The following is a 25,363-nucleotide window of genomic DNA, read 5'->3' as shown; positions in this document are numbered from 1 at the left end:
GGGCTGACCCAAACTGGTGGGAGGCCGGGCGGAAGTGTGTGCGGCGCGGGCCGCCTTGGTTACCGCGTTCTCCGCCCCTCGCTACGTCATCGCTCTGAGCCCGGGATCCGCTGCCCGCGCGGGCGCCGCCCGAGACCGTGGGGCCCCGGTTGCCGCCCCCTCAGGTAAGGCCTTCTCCTCAGCCTTCGCCCCCCCTTTTTCCGAGCTCCTTCTGTCTTCTTGCCCCTTTCGTTGCTCTGAGAGCGCTGCGCGCGTTCCACTGCTTCCTCTGCTTTTCGGACCCCGCAATTCCATACTAACTCCAGCGAGATAGGGGGGTCTGGTGCCATCGTCTTGGCGACGGAGCGGGTATTTATCCCTTCCTGGGCCACATGGTGCCCCAAGGCGCTGGTATCCGTGATTCCTGAAGACAGAAGGGAATGCTGGTTGATCCCGACGACCTGGGGTTTGGACGGCAGCCTGGTTTAAGCAAGGGGTAGGGAGAGGCAAAAGATAGGAGTAGGCAGGCCTGAAGGGGTGGGATCGGGATCAGTGTGGACGGCGTGTGAACTCTGGGCGGTGACAGTGGAGAAAGATGTCTTGGGCCCTGCCCCCGAACCAGGAGCCACCATGTTGGTGATACCCCCCGGACTGAGCGAGGAGGAGGAGGCTCTGCAGAAGAAATTCAACAAACTCAAGAAAAAGGTGAGGGAGTGTGTGTGGGCATGGCCCAAACTTTCAAAGACTCTACATTGAGAACACCTGGGGTGAGTGTGAGGGGATGGGGGGTGGGGATTCCTCTAGCTAATACCTGGAGGCCTATCATCTCTCAGTGTCACTTCAGAGATGGACTCCCCCAAGTGTGTACTTGCTTTTCTCTCTTTCCTGTGTGGTTTGCCATGGAGTTGTCTTCCTTTCCCATGGCTTTTAGTACCATCTAAGAACTGGTGATCCCAAGCTTGGTTTTTCCAATGTCGTCTAGTGTCTTACTGACAACAACTGAAGCTGTCGTCTGTACTAAACTTGGTCTTCCAAATAGGACTGTCTGCATTCACTTCTTCAATTTGTTTGAGATGAATATCTCATCTCTGTCTCCTGCACCATTTGTGTAGCCAAACGTTTGCCAAGTCTTCATTTTTCTTTTAAAGTAATTTTTGTTTTCTTTTTCCTATGTATTCCCTAGATCAGGTCTTCGCTGATGCTCACTTTGACTGTTATAATGGACTCTCAACAAGTTTCTTTTCTTGGACAGACTTTTTCACTCCTGTTAAAACGGTGCATTGAAAACACTAAACACTGCCCTTCTTTTTTCAAAACACAGTGGTTTCACATTGCCTATAAAAAGCTTTAATCGGACCTTTCTTTCTATAGAACTATTCCTTGGTCCCAAAGCATGCATTCTCAAAACCTTCTTATCTCTGCATCTCTGCCACCCGGTTTTCTTTGTCTAAAATGCCTTTTCCTCTCAGCCTGCGTTATGTAGATCCTACTCAGGGCCTGGTTTATAACCATCTGCATCAGAAAAATCTTACTTGCTTTCAGCTCCAGTCTGCACAGTCTTGACAGTTCAGTCTGGTCATCTTCTTTCTCAGCCTGTGAGCTCAAGAGGAGGATCTGTGTCTCTTTCTTTTGCAAATCTCTGTTTCAAAGCATTGGTGTGTTCTTATTAAACATGTAGGGGTGGATGGATGAAGCTCCTAAGAAGGCATGGAGGCTTATACTAAACTGCAGTGTATATCCGGGGACCATGGTCTGTGGTTGAGTTCCTTGTTTTCAACTTGAAAAATATGAGACTCTGCAAAGCCTCTGGATACTATGGTTTAGAGAGAGTAGGTATGGCTGGTGTATGTGATCTGAGGGACTATATGTGAGAAGCAAGACAGCTGCAGTGTACCACCCCAGGGGCACCATTTGCATTATTTTCTCTCAGAAAGGTATCCCCGGAGTGATGCGCCCAAGGGCCTTGGGAGACCTGGCCGGGGATTGGCCCTCATCAATCCCTCTCTTCTCACTCTTGTTCCCAGAAAAAGGCATTGCTGGCTCTGAAGAAGCAAAGTAGCAGCAGCACAGCCAGCCAAGGCGGTGTCAAACGCTGTGAGTGACGGGGGAGGCAGGGATAGGCTGGAAGTAAGCACACCGGCTGACCTCTGGCCAACATAATACACCTCTTCCCCTTGCCACTTCAGCGCTGTCAGAGCAGCCTGTGGTGGACACAGCCACAGCCACAGAGCAGGCCAAGCAGCTGGTGAAGTCAGGAGCCATCAGTGCCATCAAGGCCGAGACCAAGAACTCAGGCTTCAAGCGTTCTCGGACCCTAGAGGGGAAGTTAAAGGTGAGCACAGGCAGAAAGATTGTTCAAGGGATCCTTCACGTCAGAGGGCATCCTTCCAAGTTGGAATGAAGGTAGGTGTAGGGGGAAAGTAATGCCAGTTCAGTCATGGACGAGTTGCTGTGCCATTCTGAGCTTCAGGCTTCTTATCTATAAAATGAAGAAACTAGATGCCTCCCAGATCCTCCTCCGTTTTATGTATTCTGTGACTCTGATCCGTCAAGTAATGGATCTGTTGGATTGTGTTCTCTAAGGAGTTGAAAAGGCTGAGAAGGTCATCAGGTTTAGGATGTTTTTAGTAAACTAAATGCTTCAAGTGTGTATTAAGTCTTTTATGTAAAATAACACGTAGTCAAGTGAGAAACAAACAAAAAAAAAAGATAGGCCGGGGAGCCAAGAGGAGGGCGAGTGAAGAGAAGCCCCCCGCCCCTGATAGGCGGCCTCCTGCTCCCCCACTGAGGTAGGTCTCTCCCACCTTCCCAGGACCCTGAGAAGGGGCCGGTCCCCACTTTCCAACCGTTCCAGAGGAGCGTATCTGCTGACGACGACCTACAGGAGGTAATGGTTTCCAGTTTTCTGTCTCTGAGGAGCAGGCAATTGAGAAAAATGAGAAACCCACATATTGGAGGCCATATGCCAGCCACTCAGACTCGTCTTAACTGTTCTTGGTCTCTTTCAGTCGTCCAGACGTCCACAGAGGAAATCTTTGTATGAGAGGTTAGAGAAAGGTCGGGGTCCCAGTTGGTGGGGTTTGGGGGGCACAAGAGGCTTGCCCGGGTCCTTAGGAGGTTTGGAACTGAAGTGGGAAGAGCTGGGGCTGCAGAGGGGGTGTTGAGTCTGCGAGGGATCCAGGAAGACGAGGTAAAAGCCCCCTTTGATCCTCATTGTCTGCTGCTCGCCAGCTTTGTATCTTCCAGTGATCGGCTTCGGGAACTGGGGCCAGATGGGGAAGAGGCAGAGGGCCCAGGAGCTGGCGATGGTCCCCCTCGAAGCTTCGACTGGGGCTACGAAGAACGTGGTGGTACCCGTTCCTCAGCCTCCCCTCCCCGAAGCCGCAGCCGGGACCGCAGTCGTGAGCGGAACCGAGACAGAGACCGAGATCGGGATCGAGAGCGAGACCGGGAGCGGGACCGAGACCGTGATCGAGACCGGGACAGGGACCGAGACAGGGACCGAGATCGAGACCGGGACAGGGAGCGCGACCGAGAGGGCCCTTTCCGCAGTGAGTGATCTTGGCTAGTGGGAAGTGACTTCAGATACTGTGTGGGTGCGTCCTACTAAAGGGTACTCTAAAGTGGAGGATGAGCTAGGCCTATGTCTCATGACTGGATTCCTGTGTTCCATAGGGTCAGACTCGTTCCCTGAACGCCGGGCCCCTCGGAAGGGAAACACTCTGTATGTGTATGGTGAAGACATGACGCCCACCCTCCTCCGTGGGGCCTTCTCTCCCTTTGGAAACATCATTGACCTCTCCATGGACCCACCCAGAAAGTAAGGACCACGGTGGGTTGTCCTAGGAGGACCTGGGGTGTGAGACCTGAGGGAGGAAGCTAGCCTGTCTCCACAGCCTGTAACACTGGGTTTGCCTGGGTCCTGAGGAGCCCGTAGGCCCTCTACTGACCCTGTGTTTTCTCATCCCAGCTGTGCCTTCGTCACCTATGAAAAGATGGAGTCAGCAGATCAGGCCGTTGCTGAGGTTGGGACTTCCCAGATCTGTTCTTCCCATCCCTCCTGACATCCTCATATTTTCTCTGTAAAATACTGGGAGCCAGGAGGAAATCATTTCCTCTTGACAAAGAAAGTATTTCCCTATTCATGCAGGAAACCTTATGTTCTCAAGTCCCTACTTAGTCTATTCTTAGGATGACAGCTCCTAGAAACCCTCCTTTGGTTTGTCTATAATGTTTGCCCCCATCCTCTGCCCGCTCCCCTCTTCTGCCCCAGCTCAACGGGACCCAAGTGGAGTCTGTACAGCTCAAAGTCAGCATTGCCCGAAAACAGCCCATGCTGGATGCCGCCACGGGCAAGTCTGTCTGGGGCTCCCTGGGTAAGAAGGGGATTCTTCCTTTCTCATGTCTGTTGCCCACAGCTCACCCTGTTTTGTTCTCCTGCCTGTCCCTGGGTCCCCAGAGGGGCTAGAGACCTGGTTTTGTGTGGCAACTATAGGGATTAGAAGGAGAATCCTCAGGCCTTCTATCAGTTAGAAGCAGGAGGAGAGAAAAGTATTGGAAACCATTTCCAAGGCGTTGATTGGAACAAGGAAAAAAGTGGCAGTGAGTCAGGTTGGCGAAGAAGGTGAGCACCTCATGTGGCCTTATTCATTTTGAGATGGAATATAGTTGGTTTTATAAAATAGACCTTTGAAGTTAGGAATCAGGAACCAGGCGTTCAGTAACAACTGAAAATGTAGACTGGAGTCACCTGTATCATAGGGCTGCTGCAAAACGACACAATCGTGTTGCAGGGGAGACTGAATGCAGAGGAGAAATGAGCCAGTACTGGACTTAAGGAATAAATAGTCAGGAACCATGGGAGGAAGCTGGGCTGTGTTCCTTATGCCCGATACGGCCCCAGCCCTCCTGACATGTTAGGCTGAAGTTGAGTGTGCAACATAGACAAAGGAGGGGTCAGAGAGCTGGGAGCAGGACCTGAGGGGCCTGGATCGTTGCAGCTGAAGGATAGAGGCTTTGAGAAGGCGGAAGTGATCCACGGCATCGAGATGAAAGCTCCAAGACAGTGGGGGCTTGCATGGGGGTTCCCTCTAGTCCCAGAGTGGCAGGAATGGAATCCTTGGGAATGGGGCGTAGGGAGGAAAGAGGAAGGGGAAGGGACAGCTCCAGGGAGAATGGTTAGGGCCAGAGTTACACTGGAATGAATTCTCCTGATGGAATGAATAACCCGTTTCACCCGAAGTAGGTTTTCGTGTAAAGGAGTAGGCACAGGGAGTTCGGAGCCAGAGTAACCCGTTATACTGAAGAAGGAACCAGGAAGGACCAGCATGTTAGCAAAGGTCTATAGAGATTTTCTAATTTTTGGTGTACTGACTGGAAGTAGGCGGTTAACATTATTCACATGTGTCAAGAATAACATTTGGGTTATTTCTGAGGACAAAACACTCATTACAGTGTTTGCGTGTGCCATGATAACTGCCCACTCTTTACTGGGGCCATGGATTGGTGGCCACAGGCCTAAGGGGGCTCAAGGTAGAGAAGCTATCCTGGCCACCAGAGGGCAGCATGGAAACTGGGCATCCAAAGGCCGGAGGCTAGAGTTGAGGTGGCCAAACTCTGGGCCTCAGGTCTGGTGGTGCTCTCCCTCAGACTTTAATGGAACTTCTCCTCCCTCCGCAGCTGTCCAGAATAGCCCTAAGGGCTGCCACCGGGACAAGAGGACTCAGATTGTCTACAGCGACGATGTCTACAAGGAAAACCTTGTGGACGGCTTCTAGGGAATGGAGCTGGATTCCGTGTGCCTCATCTGCCCCAGCGCTGGTCTCAGTAAAACACTGAGGTGGAAGCTCACCCATCTCCCTCAGCCTCTGGTTTTTCAGCACTTGGGATTGGGGTTGAGCCTTTAAAAACGGCTGTTAGATGTGATCTCAGTTGTAACCACATGGCTAGTGCACGCTCCCCACTCCTTTACCCCAAAAGGATCTTGAACACAGGTGTTGTCGCAGCTGTTTTAATTTGGTCTCATGCCCCTTTCCAGCAGGAAACCCCTTATAGAAAACCCAGATCCTCATTTTGGAGTTTTTCCTTGAGCCAGGGCAGCACCTGGTAGAGGTTGATGTGAAAGTCTCGAGCATAACCAGGTACTTGCTGTGGCCGCTTGCAAACGTCCACGACGCCCCAGCTGATCACGCCAACCTGGAGAGAGCGAGGGGTTGCCAGGAATCATTTGGTAGAACTCCTTAATCCCAGGAAGCACAACTACTGCCAGTTGCCTCTGAAGTGACCTGACCTGGGAGGACTAGACTAGGGACCCAGTTCAGTTCTGTCCCCTGGCACACAGACCAGACACATGGCCCTGAATTGGCCAGTTCAAGGAAGAGTCTGAAGGTGAGGCAGGCTCTGCCCCACCCCCCACCTCTTTCAGCCACATGCAGTGAGCTTTCCTGTTTGGGGGCCCACGCTGACCACTCAGCATCTCTCCAGAGAAAGGAAAGAGAAGACTCACTTGAATGAAGCGACTCCTCTTGTGAATAATCAGGGGGCCACCAGAATCACCTGCAGGGGAGGAGATGCTGTAGGGAAAGACTTAGGCCTCAGAACTCACATCACAACCAAAGAGCCTTCTCTCACCTTTGCAAGTGTTGGGGTCAGCATAGGGATCCACACCTCCAGTGCAGAGGAACCTGGGGGTGACTACCTCAGAGACGTCCTTGACTTTTTCATAACCTGGGGCGCGTAGAGCATCTCTCTCACAGCTGGCTTTCTGTAGGTGAGATGGGGAAGTGTGGAGAGAGGCGTGAGGAACAAAGCTTGCTTAGGAAGGACTGGGGCCTAAAGGAACTCAGGATCCCACATTCCTCACCTTGTCCCCATTCTTGATGTAGACTGCCTTCCGAGTCAGGGTCTTCTTAGACTCAGACACAAACAGAGCTTCGATGTCCTTTGCAGGGAGTAGCTCTTGCACTTTACAGATGGATAGACTGGGTCATTGCAGCACTCTCCCTCCCCTCCCCGCCTCGTGCTTGTCATTGAGTGGCCCTCCACTCCTTCCTGTGAGCCGGAGGCTGGGCCGGGCATCACCTGCTCTCCCTCCCCCTCATCCCTTCCTTGTCTCAGAACTTCACCCTTAACAAGCTGCTCTCCCTGAACGTCTCTTACTCTGTTGCTGGCATGTGGTTGACCTTGGAAGCCTCAAGGCTTGAATCGATCCCTCAGTGCAGGGGAGACAAATGGGCCTGTTGAGGAGAGATGGGGAAATTCAAGGATCGTGAACCCTGGGCCTGCTCCCGTCTCAGTTCTGCCTCTCCCAGCCTTTTCTCTCAGAATCCAGATGGCTCACCTGATGGTGGTCTCATACTTGAGCTTCTCTTTGAGCCTGATGAGGGCCACGTCATAGTCATAAAACTCAGGAATGCCTTTTGCTTTTTTTGCATTGAGGTCGTACTTCGGATGAAATAGGATTTCTTTTACCTCCCACTCCTTCTTCTTTTCTCCTGAAGTACAAGAAGGGGTCCCTCTAGACCACTGAAATCTGTGTAGGCAGCCTCCTGCCTGCATGTCATCCCTAACCCAAATCTTCCCCATCCCTAACTGGTCCAGCATGCAAGGGAAGGGTTGCGATGAGGACAGGTGGAAAGTGGGCCCTGGAGGCAGTGTGGCCCAGAGGGCACCGCAGAAGCTCAGAAGTGATGGGTTGCATCCTTACCCAGGCTGACCTTGATTGAGTGTTTCTCATCATCCACAGTGAAACAGTGTGCAGCCGTCAGCACAAAGTACTCAGACACAATAGCACCCATACAGCTCTCATGCCCCTTCAAAGGGCGCTGGGGACAGCAGCAGAGGGAAAGCTCAGCTTTCACAAATCTCACAGTCTGATCAAGAGTGCCTTGCCCTTCCTCCAACCTTCATTTCCCCCTGACCTCCCCTCCCCTAAGTTCCCACCAGCAGGACACTGCACTTACAGTCACTGAGATCTTGGCCTGCCACGGTTGCTTGTGGTAGGCATTACCATCCCTGTGCTCCCAAACCATGCCACAGAGACCCAGTGTCCGGCTTTCATCTGACAAGAAAGGAGATTGTGCTAAAAGCTGGGACAGTTCATTTCCAAATGGCAGCTGTCTTGCGGAGGGAGGCCAGTGTGTCTGTGGGGAACAGATGCCCAAAAGAGGGAAGGGAAGGCAAGGAACCATTGGAATCATGGGACTAAGCTCAGAGACCTGGGCATTTTCAGGCCCAACTCCTGCTAACTTGCCATTTCTTGACCTCTGTTGGCCCCAGCTTCCATATCTGTAAAAGGAGGGACTTGAGAAAGGTCTCAGCATCATTTCAGAACTCGTGATTCTGAGATCAGGGAGTGAAAAGTACCAGGAAGCAAGAATAGTGACCTGGAGGTAGAGGAGGAGAGAACGGGCTTCCAGACTTTCCAGGGCTTTAGGAGGAGTGGAAGAATGAGTGACCTTGAGGGGTCTGGGGAGAGCTGAGTTTCCTGACCATGTCCTTATAGCCTTCCATAGCTTCCTACCAAGCATTTGGACGAAAACATCCTCCAGGTTTTCCATGCCTTGGAGTTTGAACACGTGTTTCTCTTTATCCTTCTTGGAAGCCAAAGCATTGATATTCTCTTGGTTCACTAGAGGTCCAACCCCGAACACATAGATGTCTGAGAGAGAAAAAACAGAGTGAGAGTCTTGGCCCTGGTGCAGGCAAGAAGCTAGTAAAGTGGGGTGCTGGGTCCTAGGCAGTAAAACTCACCCAGATAATCCTCCCTGGGGTTTTTGCGATTTCTACCAATGTCTAGCAAGTACCGAATATCGTGAATGACAGTGACTGGATCCCCACCCATGTTGTGCAAACCTGCAGGAGAAACAGACCATGAGGGTGGGGAGACATGAAGGAAGAGGGTCCAGGAAGACAAAGAGGCTGGAAGGAATGACATACAGGGCTGAGTGAGCAGGTTGGAGAGGAGATCATGAGTGAGAGATCACGGAGTGGAGGGTCCCTCCTTGTAAAGGCACAAGGAAGAGCAGCACGCCATCCCCCACCACAAGTCCGTTGTTACACGTGGACTCAGGGCCACGGGCTGGCTTGAGAGGGTGGGGAGTCAGGCAGGGGAAAAGCCCGTCTTACCGTCAGTCATGATGATGATGACGTGGCGCGTGCGGTTCCAGGTGTCTTTGAATTGGTTTACTTCCCTGCTCATCATGTTGTACACTTCCAGGAGAGCCCTCTTGGTGTTGGTCCCTGCCTTCAACTTGTGATCTGTAAACAGTGAAGGTGTCATCACCTCGCCTGGTCTCCCAACCCGTCCTTGACCCCAGAGGTCCAGCGGCAACTGGGCTCCCATATCTGTCAACTTGAGTTGTCACCCCACTGTCCTTTCTTTGACAACAAAGTGCCCCTCTCAGTTCCAAAGGGTTCCCACCAAACCCCGTTTTCCAATGACCCTGCTGTCCAACCGTGGATTAAAAAGTAGTCCTCCCTGCCCCACCAAATGGTCTCACTACACCCTCCCCACAACACTCCTGAAACTTCAGACCTCTCTGACCCCAAAGTGAACCTCCCACCCTTCCCTGACTTCTGACCTGCGTAGTTGATTTGGTTGAGCTGGTCTGTGACCCAGTCTGCTTCGCTGCTCTTTGGGTCGGACACTCTGATCAAAACTTTGGGTTCTGTGGCATATGTCACTAGACCATATTTTGGCTTCACCCCATAGCTTGCCACCTGTGGGCGAGGGGAACAATAGGTCACAGCATCAAAAGTAGAATATACGGTTGGGAGAATTCAGCAGCTGGGCTGAGACAGATAGGAAAGTCCTTAGTAAGAGACTCAAGGACTGACTCATCACCCTGGGGTCATGGAGGAGTCCAGGTTAAAGGTCAAGTAAAAGGAAAGGACACAATAGGACCTGGAGATTTTCTGGGACCCTGTGGCTCCGAGGGGCTGGGAGTATCTGGGAACTAGTCCTGGCAGGGCAGTGAGGTCCTTTCAGGGTTCCCACCTTCAAGGGGAGGGGGCCCCACCTTCTCGATGAAATCTCTGAGACAATTCTTGGCCCCTGTGAAGTTGTGGGCCCCCACGCTGTCTGATCCATCCAATACCAGGTAGATGTTCATGGAGCCTGAGGGGTCCAGGACAATCTTTCTCTTCTGTTGTTCCCCTGGATGCCACCAGAGAGGCTCAGGCTCCAGAACAAAGAGGTCTCCTGCCCCTTCTCCACCCCATGCCCAACTCCCCGCCCCGCCTCCCCTCTCTGCCTTCAAACCTGGGCTATGTCCATCCTCGGCATCAACTCCTTCTATGGTCTCTGTCAGGGAAGACAGGAAAGCTTCGGCCACCTCTGCAGGAGTGTCGTACATAAAGGAGTCTGGGAGAGGTCAGAGAACAGGTCAAATGTCTGGGAGGGTCAGGGACACTGACAGGAGATGGTGGGCTTCCGGGGCGGGAAGGGCTCAGAAGTTCTTCAGGGAGATTTAGAGAAGGGAGGAAGGAGCTGGATGGTGGCAGCAAGAGAAGGCAGTGCGCTCCTGAGGGGATGTGCGGATGGGAGAGCAGGGTCTGACTTGAGGGTACAGATAAGGGTCACCTTGGCAGGAAGGCTCCGTTCCACTCCAAGAGCCACCTTCCAGGCATGTTCGCTGCTCGGAACCACGTAGAGTGAGCCCCCGGTTGCAGTAGTAGGTGACACGGTCTTCAAGGCGGTACTGGCTGCCCACCTTCCTCGTGCCAAGGGGGATGCCTGGGTTGGGGCAGTATGCCGCTGCAGAAGTGTAAGACACACTGGTGAGGGCCAAAGCCTGGGGCCCAAAGGGCAAGGCAGAGCACCGAGAGCTGTGGCACTGGTTCCTCAGGCTGCGGATGGTCAGGGAGAAGGAGCTGTTGTGGACAGGGGGGCGATTCTCACCTCCATCATCACAGATGGCCGTTTCCCCATCCCACCGACCATTCCCCTGGCAGGTGCGATTGGCAGAGCCCCGAAGACTGTAGCCATCATAGCAGCGGAAAGAGATCTCATCGCTCAAATTGTAGTAGGCAGCCCGGGGCCAGTACTCCCCATTCTCAAAATCCTGTGGTCTGGGACAGCGAATTGCTTTGGGGGCAAAGGGGTGGAGACCAAGTAGAAGTTACTGGAAGGGAAGGGCTGCCCGTTAGGATAACCCTCTGGTCTCAGGGACCCTGTCACTGAGAAATATCACTTCTGGGCCTCACAGGATAGCTACTACCTTCAACCCCTGGAGGAACCTCCACCCATAAGGAGTACTGCTGCTTCCCCCTCCCCATTTCTAAGTGTTCTTTGAACTGCTGGGACTGCCTGACACAGGGTAAATGCTTAGTAAAGTCTAGCTCCCCTTCCTTCTCTCTCCATCCCACCTCCAACCCTCGCTCAGCTCTGACCAGCTCAGCCCAACTTGTCAGCCTGCCTGGTCTCCACTCAAGCCTAGACTTATCCAAGTCTGGACCTTGGCTGCCACCTGCTCTGTCCCACAGCCAGCCCATGCCCATCCTCACTGCCCTCAAACCTTTGCATTCAGCCCTCTTGACAATCTTTCTGTCTTGAGTCTGCAGGGTGCTCCAGGACCCTGTGGATCTGCAGGTGCGAATCTGCGTGGGGTATGGGTAGAAGCCAGAAGGACATAAGTACTCCAGCACCTGGCCCGCCTTGAGAAGCCGGAAGGAGCCACCTTTGATCTCTACTCCCTCCAGAGAGCAGGGGCTTTGGGGCCCGGCCTCAGGCAGTGGCGTCATGCCCACACCTAAAGAGAAAAGTTGGTGAGGCCCAGCCTCACAAGGCTGAGGACGGATCGTGGGGGAAGCAGGAGTGGAGGGAGGGGGGCTGTGATCTCACTTACCTCCACACAAGAGGCCCAGGATCAAGGGTACCAGGCAGAGTCGGGGGTTGTGACCAATCCCCATGGTGACCTGGGGCTGGGGGCAGGAGGGCCTCTCCTGGCTTCTGCTGCAAGTCTGCTTGGCTTGATGGCCAAGCTGAAACTTTAGACCTGAGCCTAGTCACACTCCCTTCCCCTGCCCCCCACAACCTCCAGCCTTTTATGCAATCCTGTTCTGGCACCTGCTGTTCACCCCACCCTCCCTACCCACATCACTTTCCGGAATGTCCAAGCGGGGAGGGCCCCACTGAGCTGCCAGTCAAGGAAACAGAAACTGCAAAAACTCCACCTTTGGCTCCCCAAGGTCCAGGACTCAGCCAGTCAACACCTCCTCTCCGCCCCTGGTCCTGTCCAACAAGCCCAGACCTCCCCTTGGGGACTAGATATAAGGTCCACACTGCGCGCCGCACCCCCCTCCCTTCGCCCCACGCTGCTGACTCTGTTACGGAGCAGAGTTCAGCCACTGTTTGTCCAGCAAGGTCTCTGACCTGTCTTCTTGGCGGTTCCTGGAATCATTCTGGCCTTTCTCTCCCCTCCCAGGCCAGCCCCTAGGCAGAGGCACAGACAGATGTGGGGATCACTGGCTTTTTATTAATTTCATAACTGGGTAATTTCCTATGTAAGGAGAAGGAGAGTGAGCCAAGTACAGCAGAGGGTGGGGTCAGCACTGGCAGGAGCACTGGGGATTCCCTAGTGTGAATGTGCCTCTGCCCCGGGATCCTGGAGGCGGGGATGTGTTCAGAGCAAGGAGTGCGGATGGGTCCTGGAGGCTGAGGGTGGGCATTCAGAGGTAGGAGACTGGAGAGACAGCAGGTCCTGGCAGGTCAGCAGAGGGCTCGGTGGCCAAGATTAGAGGGGCACAAAGTTCAGGATGCCCTCCAGATGCTGCCTGAGCCAGGGCTGCAGGCGGAAGAGGTTGATGTGGAAATCTCGCGGGACCTTGCCATGGGGCGCAGGTTTGCGGGAGTTCTTACTGGAGCTGCCACAGGGGTTGTAGAGACCCCAGCTCACCAGGCCCACCTAGAAGAGGGAAAGGTTGGAGTGGGGGGCTTCCCCTGTCCCAGCCCCAACCTCCTTAAGTCCTTCAAAGGTCTGCCTCATCCCCCAACAAGGCCAAGATCCCGTGACTCCAGTCCTGCAAACTTCTCCCTTCTCACCTGAAAAAACCTGAGTCTCCGCTCAAGGAAAACTGCTCCTCCAGATTCTCCTACCAGAAAGGAGGGACAGAGACTGTCATCCTGCCAACCATCACCGCTGCATCATGGCGTGCATGCTGGCCACAAGGGACATCAGTGGCCTTCCCCGGGGAATCTGGACTCCAGGGTGGGGGTTGGGGATGGAAAGTGGGCGGAGGAGGGGCTCACCCTTGCAGGGACTGTCATCCCCCTGGGTCCCACTGCATAGGAACTGGTCTGTCACCACCTCTCTGACATCTGTCAGGTTGGGGAACGTGGTTTTGTCTTCGAGGACGACCTTGACACAGTTTGTCCACTGCAGGAGGGGCAGAAGAGGACACAAGGATGGAGTGAGCAAGCCCAGGGCAGGGCTTGCTAGGCCCAGGAGGAGGGATGACTTGGGGTCAGAGGTAGAAAGCAGCCAGAGCTAGGGGTTACAGAAAGAAATCCCATCCCCACCCTCAACAGCATCCAGAACCTGAGACCCTCACCTCTGACCCTGTCTTGAGATTAATATTCAGCTTATCCCCGTTCAAAGCCACAAAATGAGCGGGAATGCTCACTTGGTTCAGAAGCTCCTTCTCTGCAGTCAAGGACAAGGATGTCAGTGCTGGTCCCTTTACCCAGCATCCTGACCTGGGGACTGCAGCACAGCCCATGATATCACCCCCCAAGCCTTGGTGCCAGTCCCTCCAGCACCGAGTCCAGCGCTCACCATGATCTCGGCAGGTACTGCCTGGGAGTTTCCGCAGAGCCAGGTTGGCCCCCACCGTGCAGGGGAGGCAGATGGGCCTGAGGAGAAGGGCCAGGGTCACAGAGGCCCATCCTTGGTGTCCCCTCCTCCAGGGCTCCCCAGGACACCCTCCCCTATAGAGGGTGCCCTCCCATCCCAGACCCCTGCACCTAGCATGGGTGGACATCTTCACTTTCTGGGTCAGCTTTAGCAAAGCAATGTCATCGCCATAGAACTCTGGGATTCCCTGACTCTTCTTGGAAAAGACATTGAAGCCTGGGGAGATCACTGCCTCCTCAATTTGGAATTCTTTGCTCCCCTGAAAGTTGGGATCCCCTGGAAACAAAGTAGCAGATTAGGCTGGACCAGGGCTCCTGAAGGGGCCAGAGGCTGGGAACAAGGGGTGGGAGCTCTGCCCAGGGGATCGGGAATCTGGTGGGGGCCCTTCCTTACCCACACTGACCCTCAACAGCGTGTGGTCCTCGGCATTGCGGAAGCAGTGAGCAGCTGTCAGGACCCACTGGTCGGAGATGAGGGCCCCCCGGCAGGTCTCCTGGCTCTTGGGCTGCAGGGGGACAGGTAATCTCAGGGACTGCTATGTCTCTGGCTCACGGCCGCACCTCTGGGATCCAAGCCCCATCCCTCTTTCTGGGTACCTTAATAGTGACGTGCCAGGGTGTCCTCTCCTGGGCAGAGGCATTGGCAGACATGTTCCCTACCCCACAGATGGGGTCTGTGAGCTGGGAGACATCTGTGGGTGTGAGGAGCAGATGGTGAAGGAGGCCGGTGAGGGGCAATGTGAGCAGGTGCCATCCCGGGAACCTCAGCCGGCTCCACACTGGCCACCCCCTCCAGAGAGGGGGAAGTGCACTCACCCAGCATGTGCTCGAAGACCTGGCTCAGTGCCTGTACATCCTTCAGAATGAAGGCGTGCCTCTCGCCGTCCTTCTTGGACCCCAGGTTATTCAGTTCTTTCCAGTCCACCTGAAGGCTGCCCACACCGATGGCATAGATGTCTGAGGGGGAGGGAATTAGCAGAATCTCACAGTGAGTGGCTATCCCGCAGCACAGGAAGCTGTAGTTGGGAACTCGCTGTGTCCCACGAAGCCCTACGTGAGCGGGATGCCCTCCCCTCCCCTCCACTACCTATCTGACCTCATTTCCTACCACTCCTCCCCTTCAGTCTCTTCCAGTCACACAACCTCTTGAAGTTCCTGAAATACACTCCCACCTCAGGGCCTTTGCACGAGCTTTGTCCCTGCCTGGTTCACTCCTACCCCAGGCTTCCCACATGCCTCACTCTCTTACATTTCTAAGCTTTGATTCAAATGTCACCATCGCAGGAGGCGTGCTGTGGCCTCCTTGTGTAAAACTGCAATGACCCAGACATCTCGATTTCTTTTCTGCTTAACTTTATACCTCTGTGCATGTCACCCTCTACTGTGCCATATAGCTTCCTTATTTATTTTCTGTAATGCCTGAAGTGGGTAGAATTATGTCTTCTCGAAAGGTATGTTCAGGTCCTAACCCCCAGGACCTGTGAATATGCTCATATATATTTGGAAATAGTGTCCTTGCGGATACAATCAGTTAAAGTGAAGTCTCGCTGGATGGGGAAAGGGAGGGAAAGATGAATCTGACACCTTTATAAGAATGTGGAAACCCAAACGCCAACACGGAGAACCATGTGACGTCACAGAGATACCTTCAGGGAAGACAGTGATGTGAAGAGAGGCAGAGATTGGGTAATCCTGTCTTCCCTGGTGGCTTAGAGGTTAAAGCATCTGCCTGCAATGCGGGAGACCTGGGTTCGATCCCTGGGTCGGGAAAATCCCCTGGAGAAGGAAATGGCAACCCACTCCAGTATTCTTGCCTGGAGAATCCCATGGACAGAGGAGTCTGATGGGCTACAGTCCACAGGGTTGCAAAGAGTCAGACACAACTGAGTGAGTGACTTAACCCCAAGCTAAGGACTGCCTGGGGCCACCTGAAGTTGGACAAGGTAAGGAAGGATTCTCGGAGGTTCTGGCTGGAGCATGGCCCTGCTGATGCCTTGATTTTGGACTTCCTACTTCCTGAGCATGAGAGAATACGTCTCTGTTGTTTCAAGCCACCCAAATTCGTACCCTTTGTTGCCACAGCCCTAAGAAACTAATATATCGCCCCCTTCCAGAATGACAGCCCCACGAAACAGGCATTTTCCTCTGTTTGTTTACAGCTGTATTCTTAGAGTGGTGCTTGGCCCAAAACAGGCTCTCGGTGAGGACTTTTAAATGAATAAATGAATGAAAAAGAACTCATGATGCAGCATGGAGGCCCAGCTTCAGATCTGGTCATCCTCTACAAAATGCTGGCTCTGGGAGAAGGGCTTGAAGCCACCTCTTCCCATTGGAGGACCTGGATCCACACGACCATCCACACCAACCTCTGAGCCAGTGTGGGTGCCAGTCAGAACTGCCCCAGAGTGGCCACCAAGTCTAGCCTTCTCCCACCCTTTATACCCCTCATAGTCCTTTTATGCAGTTACAGTGGGAGCTGGACGATTATCACATCCCATGTGTTTTCGCTGAAGAATTGATGCTTTTGAACTGTGGTGTTGGAGAAGACTCTTGAGAGTCCCTTGGACTGCAAGGAGATCCAACCAGTCAATCCTAAAGGAAATCAGTCCTAAATATTCATTGGAAGGACTGAACCTGAAGCTCCAATACTTTGGCAGCTTGATTCAAAGAGCTGACTCTTTGGTAAAGACCCCGATGCTGGGAAAGATTGAGGGTTAGGAGGAGAAGGGGACAACAGAGGATGAAATAGTTGGATAGCATCACCAACTCAATGGACATGAGTTTGAGCAAACTCCAGGAGGTGGTGAAGGACAGAGAAGCCTGGCATGCTGCAGTCCACAGTGTCACAAAGAGTCGGACAGAACTGAGTGACTGAACAATAGCAATGTGTTTTCTCTATTTCCCCAAGGTTCCTGCCTCTTTTTAAGGTGTTTTCAAGCATTTAACTCTGGCCCAGTGATGCTAAGGAGTTAGGGAGTAAAGTTTGGATTTTGCCTTCCTTAGGCAAGGGTTTTCCCAAAGAAATCTGCTTACCCTCAAGGGGCAGGTGGAATGGGTGGCATGAGCAGAAAAGAGAGAACCCAAGGGGGAAGTAAAACTTGGGACCTCAAAACAAGCTGCTACCCCTTATCTGAAGCATTTCTCTTTGAAGTTCTTTTCTGGTCAAAGGTGAGAGCAATTTTTGTTTATCTGAATTAGAGGAACTGTTGTTTTAGAGACTGCAACTGCCAAAGCCTTAGTTAACTGCACTCATGGAGAAAAGGCCAGAGACAGTCCCCACAAGGATTCCAGACCTTTTCTTCCTGGAGAGGTTTGTGGAACAAAAGCTGGTGAATGAAAACAACATTGACGTGAGTTTCTCTGTACCAGATAATGTTTGAGCATTTGCCCTTACTGGCCTGAGGTAGGTCCTTGTCCTGTATCCTCCTTACAAGTAAAGAAATGACCCACAGCCAGTCAAAGATGAACCCAAGGTTGAAACCACAAACTCAAGGTTTGTAGTTTGACTACAAACTCTTCAGTGTGATCCTTGGCTGACTGCATACAGAACAACACAGCCTGGGGTCTCGATAGAAATACAGCCGAGGACTTCCCTGGCGGTCAAATGGTTAAGACTCTGCGCTTCTACTGCAGGGGGTGTGGGTTTGATCCCTGGTCAAGATACTAAGATCCCTCATGCTGTGTACAGTGCAACCCCAAAAAAAAAATGAAATGCAGAGAAATATAGCCAAGATGCTGAAACTCCTGGCTATGGGCCTTGGGTCCTCTGCAGAGAGCACAGATTGTGGCAGGGCGGGGGCAAAGGCTCACCCAGATAGTCTTTCCTCTTCTGGTTGATGTTCAAGACTTCTTTGATATTGTCAACAGCCACCTTGGGAGAGCCGCCCATGTTGGACTTTCCTGGATGAAGGAGGGAAAAGAATTGTTCATTAAGATGGAAGCAGCACGATCCCCTCAGCCCTGGAGAAGTAGGGAGGCATTCACCCTGGGAGCCTCAACACTTACACTCCCTGCTGGAGTTTCGAGATACATTCTTCACAGAAATTCTTTAGCACTGGGTCAGGGGCATCTTAATACTTTATCTCATTTGATTCTCGTGCAGCCCCTGTAAGTGTGGGTCTCCTCATGTTATAGATACAAAATTTGATTTCTAGAGGAGCTGTGTGATTTGGGCAAAATTAAAATAAATGGCAGAGCCCTGATCCACTACCCAATCTGCCTTTCATCCATGGACCTCAACATCACTGCTGCACACCTCCCACCCAACTCCCTCTAGGTGACCTCCCAGGTGGCAACAACAAACACATGATCATAAAGCACTTTTACACAAAGTACTTATTGCTCTTCGTAAAAATTGTGTAAGGGGACTTCCCTGGAGGACCAACGGTTAAGACTCTGCACTTCCACTGCCAGGGGTTCAGGTTTGATCCCTGGTCGGAGAACTAAGATCCACATGCCATGCGATGCAGCCAAAAAATAAACAAATAAACTATATACAGAAAAGAGGGCAGCTTCCATTATCAATAATTGTCGTGGTGTCATTACCGTCATCATCAACGTTGTTTCTACTTTAGAAATAAGAAACCAAGGCCTGACATGGCAGAGGGAGAACCAGAAGGCAGGTCTTCTGATCCCACATTGCTGCTCCTTCCACGGTGCCAGGCTCACTCACAGAGACAACAATACCTACCATCTGTCAGAAGGATGATGGCATGTCGGATTTCCTGCCAGGCCCCTGGGTTCATATGGGGCCGATTCATTTGGTTATTCATCATTATATAGACAGCATGGAGGGCCTCGTAGATGTTGGTCCCAGTTCCATTTTCATGGTCTGGAATATGTGAAGATGAAAAGCTCTCTTAGAAACTTTCCACTTACCACTTGGGAGAAGGGAATCACTTTATTTTCCCCAAACACTGGAAATGCAATTATCAATTGATTTGATAAAGACAGACCTTTGATATTCAGTTAGAGATTTGGCATCATTGCCCGTTCAAATATTTCAAACCTTTCCCTTTAGAATGCTCATTGCATAACAGCACTAAAGGTCATTCTAAAAGCCCAGGATTTGAAGATGGGGTTTCCAAAGAAAGTGGATTGTTTCAACCAGCTGCTACCTACCACCCAGGTAGTTTCATAATGACATGAGGAAACTATGAAAACCAGACCATGTGGTTCAGGGAGGAGCTGAAGACCTGCACGATGCTTTTAGACACATAGCATGTGTGAACAAGCCAGGTGTTGGTAGGAGCTGCAACTCCCCAACCATGAGCCTGACTTGGAAGCCACCCCAATCTAAGGAACCTTAGGCCCAGAACCCTGGGACCTGAATGCCACCAAGAGGCCTCTCTCTGGAACTTATCCAGAATCTCTGAAGGCACAAAGAGCCCATCCTCTACTGCCACTCCCATGACCTTCATTTGATGGCATCATACCTTTATAGTTGATATTTCTCAGACTGTTCTCCACTTCAGTCACATCCCGGGATCTGTCTTCCAAGACAGACATGATGATTTTGGGCTTTGATGCAAAAGTGATGATGGCGACACTAACCTTGATCTCAAAGCTGAAGATCTGTGAAGGGCAAGTGAAAGGGTGAAGGGCCCCCAGACCGAAAAAAAGATGGTAAGAGAGCCAGCAATGGACCCTGGAGGAGACAGAGAGCCTAGACAGAGATCGACAGAGTCAAGGCCCATGGAGAATCCCTTCCTGGGAGGTGGCTGCTTAAGGAAGCCAGGAAACTGACAGTTGTTGGTCCTCTCCTCTGTTTGACAGGTTCACTCTGCATTTAATCCTCATATCAATGATGTGAGGGGTCGTGATGGTCCCTATTATATAGACGAGGATGCTGAGACTTGTTACCTTGCCCCCGATCACACCACTGGTGAAAGATGGAGGAGGAATTCAAACCTATCGGCACTTGCCTGTAGCATTTTATAGCCTCATGGCTTAGTGGCTTACTTAACTTTACATCTGAAGAGAGAAACTAAGGAGCACAAAAGCTGCCTTCTTTCCAATGGAGCAGGGAGGGAAAACACATAACTACAAAAACTATTGTGAAAAGCATAATTCCCAAGCAAAGTCCTGGCAAGAAATGTAAACCAGGGATTTCCAAACTCTTCTGTTTATGCATTCTGTCAGCAGAAACATTCTGAGCACATACCTCAATATAGGTATATGTATTTATAAAGTATACTCATAAAATGTATCATTGTTCAGATATATTGTACACATTTTAAAATGTATGGAAAAGAGTAAAATTTTAAAAGGAAACTATTAAGTTCTTCATTTCAGTTAAATTACAGTTATTCCACATGATTACTAGTATTTTTCTGCCACACACACCCCCACAGACTGTTTTGGGTACCCCTTCGTGAAGACCACTGTTCTAGAATTCCCGAAAAGTGGGATCTCAGCCTCGTTCAGCTTTGTGGTCTCCCAGGAGCCAGAATAGTGGTTGACATATAGTAGGTACCCCAACAGTGTTTGTGGAATGAAAAATAGTATCCTCTAAATTCATGATCCATGGCATGTGTATAATCTGGGAAGACTTCTTGGAGGAAGTGGGTTGCGAATGGGATTCTGAGAAGGGAAGGAGACAGAGACAGTGCAGGAAGGCAGCCGATATCCGCAGGCTCCTATTTCCTGACCCTGTCCACCATGCGGGAGGCGCTGTCCTTGAAGATTTCAAAGTCATCTTTGGACACACTCTGAGAGGCGTCCAGGAGCAGGTAGAGGTTCAGGTGACCGGAACGCTGGATTTGTATTTTGCGGCCCAAGTTTTCTGGGAGAAATGCGAAAGGGGGGAGATTCAGACCTCCACCGCTCACCTGCTCTCTAGCCAAGGCGATCAAACCCCTCTGCCTCGCCTCTAGTCATCTCAGCCCCAGTGAGCCCACAGGAGGCTCCTGCTCCGCCCCCAAGCTTGCCCCGCCCCTGCTCCCGCCCCTCCCCTGCCACGCCCACCTCAAGCACTCACCTTTCTTCTTCTGCTGGATGGGATTGGTGGTTGCAAGTAAGTGGGAGAAGGAGGTGCCCAGGGCGGGGGCCACATCCTCAGGAAAGTCGTAGGAGTAGGGCTCTGTGGGGAGAGCCGATGGGGTCAGCTGGGCCCGGGGGTCGGGGCCCAGCAGTGTCCGCAGGGTCAGAGCTGCTACTCACGGCGGCAGATGGCCTCCGTCCCACTCCAGACCCCGTTGTCCTGGCACTCGCGCTCCGCAGACCCTGTCAGCACCAGATTTGAGGAGCAGCGGTATCTGACCTTGTCCCCAAGGCCGAAGCGAGACCCGGTCCGCACTGCACCCACGGAAATGCCCGGGTTGGGGCAGTGACTGGCTGCGAAGAACAAAGGAAGATGGAGGTGAACAGGGACTCGCTTCCTCAGCCTCCGGACTCCGGACCTGGCTGGCCCACCCTCTCCTAGGCTCTTCTTCCTCTGGAAACCCTCAGGGCCTCTGCGGGTCCCTTGGCCTCTCCCTTGGGAGACATCATACCTGTGCTTCCCCGGGGTGCAGATGGAAAAACCTGAAGTAGGGGAAAGGTTTAGAACTCTGTGGCCTCAATGGCCACCTAAAACATCCCAATCCCAACCCAGGGTCTCTGCTAGTACCATACCAGAACCTCAGGGAAGATGGCAGCTGAAGAGCCTACCCCTCCACAGAGAACATTTGCAAACAATGAGACATCACTACACACCCACCAGAACTGTTAAAACTAAAAAGATGGGCAATTCCAGGTGTCAGAGGACAACCAGAGCTGCTGGTCTATTGAGAAACTGTTTGCAGCCTCTACTAAAAGAAAACAGATGCCAACCTGTAACCCAGTAACTCCACTCCCAGATAATATACTCAAGAGAGATAAGTGTCTAGTGCACCAAAAGTCACATATAAGCGTGTTCATAGAGCTTTACTCACAATAATCAAAAACTAGAAATAGCCAAATGCTCGCCAACAAGAGACTGCATTGATAAACTGTAGTATGTAATAGAACTACACAGCATAAAAAAATAACAAACTGCTGATACACAGGGAAACATCGATAAATCTCCCAGGCAGAATGTCGAATAAAGGAAACCAGATGCGAAAGAGCACAGTCTGTCTGATTCCACTTGTATGAGGTGTAAGAATAAGCTAAACGAATCTATGGAGATACAAGTCAGGAGAGGGTTACCTTGTGGAAGGGGACAGGAGGGAGCCTCCTGAGATGATGGATACTTGGTTTTGGTGAATACTTAAAATCTACACTTTAGATAGATTCAACCTCAATTTTCAAGTGAATTAGATTTATGTTTGAATAAATGGCTGTTGTCAAAGAATCAAGGCTGTGACTGGAAAGCCAGCAGCTGGGCTCCAGGTGAGGATACAGTCCTACCGCCTCGTGACCTCTGAGTCCTCTGTATTATGTATTTAGAACTGTGATCTAGGAAGCTCCTAAAACCTACAGGCAAACGTAGCTCCAGGGAATCCCAGGAACCCCACTTCTGTCAAGCAGTGCCCCCCCGCCCTAAATCTTTCACAAGGGCAGTAATGACCATGACAAAAGGATATGTGGTGTCAGCAGATTCCAGGAGCTGTTCCACAGGCAACTCATTTGATCCACACGGCAACCCCTTGCAGTCAGTACTCTCACCGTCTCCATTTTACAGGTGTGAAAACTGAGGCACAGAGAGGTTAAATAACCTCCCCAAAGGCTGTCAAAATCAAAGCTGGGCTTGGAACTCAGACTGGCTCCAGAGGCAAGGCAGCTGAGCACAGCACTTGATTGCCTTCATCACATCCTCCCTGCGACAGCCCAGGGGGAGCAGGTACCAGCCTGGCTTGGAGGCATTGGGAAAAGGTGGACAGAGCATTTGCAGCCTTGATGCTGGACCCAAACCTTAGCACCGACTTCCTTGAGCCAGGAGCCTAACAGGCTGGAGGTGTGCGACTATAGACCTCAATTGACCAAAATCTAGGATTATGATTTTGGTACCAGAAACACCTGGTCCCTGACCCCACACATGCTCCCTGGGCACATAGCTGGCTCCAGGGCTCCTGGGAGACCCCTGCCCCCATGCAGCCACGGGTCAGGACACTCACCACCATTGTCACACACGGCCGTCTCGCCATCCCACATGCCGTTGGGCCGACACTGCCGAACAGCTGAGCCCCGCAGGGTGAAGCCATCCTCACACTCAAAGCTCAGGTTGCCGCCCACCGGGTGGGACCCCAGCCGTGGGATGTACACACCGTTCTCAAAGGAAACGGGGGCTGGACAGCGAACAGCTGGAGGGAGAGAAGGGGATGATAATACAGGGATGGAGGGATGACACCTGGACTGGACACCAAAGGGGGTGATATTCAGCTTGGAGGCATGGCAAGAGCCAGCTGCTTGTCAAAATATTAGGTGGATACCTGTGAAATTGCTACTTTTGACAATTGGTTGAATATTAGCAATTTCACATAGTTCAATCTAATAGATTTAAAAACAGTTACTTCTCTCAGCCCCGTGAGGACTATGACCACCCCAGTCCCTCCCTTGGTGTTCTCCAATGTCCCAGGAGTGGGTAATAGAGGAGTGACACGCAGCAAAACAGAGGACGCCAGGACCATTCAGCATCCATTCTGAACAGTCAGTACCGTGTGGCAAATTGTCAAACCTCTAAACATCATCCTTGGCTTTAGTACCCCACAATCCCCATCATAGCCTGCCTCCAACGCCTTGCTGTGGGCAGTAGACATTTCCTTGCTATTTTGAAAAGCCCTGTGGAAAAGGAGCTTTGCCACCCTTAGAGTCACATTAAGCCCCATGCTGAGTAAACTAAATAGGAGTCCCCAGGGTGGCCGCTGGCAGGGAGCCTCACGTTTGCAGATTGCCTTTGTCGACCGAGTGGATCTTGGGATTTGCCACTGTCCATTGCTCTTACACAGCCTTGTCGCCACCGGGTATGGGTAATGGCCCAGGGGGCAGGAGTAGGTGAGGATACTCCCAGGGTTCCAGCCGTTGCTGAGGGTGAAACTGCCGCCAGAGATATTCACGTTCTTGGGGCAGGAAAGCGCGGCTGTAGCCAAACCTGCAGGCATGGGAACACGACTCAGAAATGCAGCAGAGAAGGAAGGCACGGTTTAGAAAAGGAAAGCAGAAGGGGCTGTCCGTTTCACACGTGGAAACTCGGTCTGGTGGCACCAGCCCGGCCCCACAGGACCCCAGCATCCCCTCTCCTCTGCTCCTACCTGGGTACAGGGGCAGCAGGCAAAGGACGGCCATCAGTGGGTCCATGGTGTCTACCTCAGGGGCAGGGACAGGCAGAGAACCAGGAGAGGGAAAAGGTCATCTGACTTCCCGAAAACCAGAGCTGGCTCAGCAGCTGCTTCATCTGCTGCCAGAGAAAGAAAACTAGGGAGTGGCAAGGGGGAATGTTCCCTTGTTGTGGGTGGGGAGTGGGGGGAACATAATCAGGGATTGGGGGCTGAGCTGAGGGGGTGAAAGTTGGCCCTGTCTCCCTAGTCTCCACACATCCCTAGAGTCAGTCGATCTGCACCACAGGCTATGCCCACTGCTCCCCCACCGCCGCTGCCTTTCAGACACACGTGCCCACACACTCTTACATGAATAGTCTAAAGCACACAAACCAACTGAGATTGCATTAAGTAAAGTTTCGGTTTTCTTTTGGGTTTTCCCAAGTGGATATTACGAATACTTCCTCAGAGCCTAGGTTAGTATTGTCTTCTTCAACATAAGTCCCCAAGGGATTAAACTAATTGTCTTAAAAATTCTTGATGCCTAGGAGGATTCACCATCTTTTTCTTCCCTTAGGGATAAAAATGAAATCAACACTTAGAGACAAGAAAAAGGTTGAGAACATTTTTAAGGAAAGTCCAGTAGATAAAAATTCCCTAACTTATAAAAAATAAATCTGGGTTGATTATTCAAAGAAGTGAAAATATTTTTAGATTTGGAATGTGCCTTTAAATTGCAATGTGCAAGGGACTTCCCTGGTAGTCCAGTGGTTGAGAATCTGCCTTCCAGTGCAGGGGACTTGGGTTCGATCCCTTGTGGAGGAACTAAGATCACACATGCCACAGGGCAACTAAGCTTGCCATCACAACTACTGAGCCCACATGCCTCAGTGGAGACTTAACACAGCCAAATTAAAAGCAAAAGAAAAAGATATTAAATTACCAGCCATTAATAAAAATAAAACTTTTAATTACAATGTGCATTTTGTATGACATGCAGGAAGCAAAGAAACTCTGAGCTACTGCGTTAGCCTCCCCATCCCACAGAAGTCTTTAATATTCATCAAACAATGGGTACATGCTAAGTAGCTTCAGTCCTGTGCAACTCTTTGGAACCCCAGGGATCAAACTTGCATCTCTTAAGTCTCCTGCATTGGCAGGCAGGTTCTTTACCACTGGCACCACCTGTTTAATGACATAATGAATGTCTTCAGAACTGAGAACACTACATTCAATATCACTTGGCTTACAAGGAGTAATTCCCTTATAAACAAGAGGTGTGTATCATTGCAAATTTCAAGTCACTGATATGCCT

General features: G+C 51.6%; 3 protein-coding genes across 7 annotated transcripts; 1 reads left to right on the top strand and 2 right to left on the bottom strand.

Annotated features, from left to right (window-relative positions):
- The first annotated feature begins 6 nt into the window (after positions 1-6).
- Positions 7-5,829, top strand: NELFE (negative elongation factor complex member E). The gene is made up of 11 exons (XM_006041874.4): positions 7-164; positions 602-684; positions 2,004-2,073; positions 2,166-2,311; positions 2,792-2,866; positions 2,988-3,025; positions 3,211-3,530; positions 3,655-3,799; positions 3,950-4,004; positions 4,253-4,355; positions 5,659-5,829. The coding sequence occupies exons 2-11, from the start codon at positions 610-612 to the stop codon at positions 5,754-5,756; spliced, it is 1,125 nt and encodes a 374-aa protein (XP_006041936.2). The 5' UTR covers positions 7-164; positions 602-609; the 3' UTR covers positions 5,757-5,829.
- A 144-nt stretch (positions 5,830-5,973) lies between these two features.
- Positions 5,974-12,021, bottom strand: CFB (complement factor B). Its single transcript, XM_006041876.4, has 18 exons — positions 11,826-12,021; positions 11,496-11,729; positions 10,880-11,065; positions 10,562-10,735; positions 10,241-10,342; positions 9,999-10,135; positions 9,561-9,699; positions 9,106-9,237; positions 8,731-8,832; positions 8,501-8,638; positions 7,941-8,038; positions 7,685-7,802; positions 7,319-7,472; positions 7,138-7,214; positions 6,842-6,942; positions 6,610-6,742; positions 6,485-6,534; positions 5,974-6,174 (listed from the first exon to the last, which is right to left on the bottom strand). Exons 1-18 carry the CDS (start codon positions 11,887-11,889, stop codon positions 6,028-6,030), a joined length of 2,286 nt encoding a protein of 761 aa, XP_006041938.1. The 5' UTR covers positions 11,890-12,021; the 3' UTR covers positions 5,974-6,027.
- Positions 12,022-12,435: 414 nt separating this feature from the next.
- C2 (complement C2) lies at positions 12,436-24,240 on the bottom strand. 5 transcript variants are annotated; one of them, XM_006041882.4, is made up of 18 exons: positions 24,043-24,233; positions 23,736-23,882; positions 22,909-23,094; positions 20,993-21,166; positions 20,811-20,912; positions 20,482-20,615; positions 19,267-19,405; positions 18,522-18,662; positions 17,642-17,731; positions 14,648-14,788; positions 14,429-14,523; positions 14,226-14,337; positions 13,943-14,108; positions 13,755-13,831; positions 13,531-13,622; positions 13,229-13,355; positions 13,022-13,071; positions 12,436-12,884 (listed from the first exon to the last, which is right to left on the bottom strand). In XM_006041882.4, the coding sequence occupies exons 1-18, from the start codon at positions 24,086-24,088 to the stop codon at positions 12,714-12,716; spliced, it is 2,190 nt and encodes a 729-aa protein (XP_006041944.2). In that variant the 5' UTR covers positions 24,089-24,233; the 3' UTR covers positions 12,436-12,713. The 5 variants fall into 5 exon arrangements, 4 of the variants coding, with proteins under 4 accessions (XP_006041944.2, XP_006041943.2, XP_006041942.2 ...); XM_006041881.4 differs by having other exon boundaries at positions 23,673-23,882; positions 24,043-24,230; XM_006041880.4 differs by having other exon boundaries at positions 13,755-14,108; positions 23,673-23,882; positions 24,043-24,236.
- Positions 24,241-25,363: the final 1,123 nt, after the last annotated feature.

This window comes from Bubalus bubalis, chromosome 2 (genome assembly GCF_019923935.1).
Source record: "Bubalus bubalis isolate 160015118507 breed Murrah chromosome 2, NDDB_SH_1, whole genome shotgun sequence".
Classification (NCBI taxonomy): Eukaryota; Metazoa; Chordata; class Mammalia; order Artiodactyla; family Bovidae; genus Bubalus; species Bubalus bubalis.
This window is presented reverse-complemented; position numbering and strand designations above follow the sequence as displayed.

Coding starts and splice junctions, on each gene's coding strand:
- NELFE (XM_006041874.4), top strand. CDS start 610: ATGTTGGTGATACCCCCCGGACTGAGCGAGGAGGAGGAGGCTCTGCAG. Junction 3,026..3,210: donor AGGAAATCTTTGTATGAGAG/GTTAGAGAAAGG, acceptor GCTGCTCGCCAG/CTTTGTATCTTCCAGTGATC. Junction 3,531..3,654: donor CCGAGAGGGCCCTTTCCGCA/GTGAGTGATCTT, acceptor TGTGTTCCATAG/GGTCAGACTCGTTCCCTGAA.
- CFB (XM_006041876.4), bottom strand. CDS start 11,889: ATGGGGATTGGTCACAACCCCCGACTCTGCCTGGTACCCTTGATCCTG. Junction 7,803..7,940: donor AGGCCAAGATCTCAGTGACT/GTAAGTGCAGTG, acceptor TGCTGTCCCCAG/CGCCCTTTGAAGGGGCATGA. Junction 7,473..7,684: donor CTCAATCAAGGTCAGCCTGG/GTAAGGATGCAA, acceptor CTTGTACTTCAG/GAGAAAAGAAGAAGGAGTGG.
- C2 (XM_006041880.4), bottom strand. CDS start 24,088: ATGGACCCACTGATGGCCGTCCTTTGCCTGCTGCCCCTGTACCCAG. Junction 17,732..18,521: donor CATCATCCTTCTGACAGATG/GTAGGTATTGTT, acceptor TCCTTCATCCAG/GAAAGTCCAACATGGGCGGC. Junction 13,623..13,754: donor CAGTACCTGCCGAGATCATG/GTGAGCGCTGGA, acceptor CCTTGACTGCAG/AGAAGGAGCTTCTGAACCAA.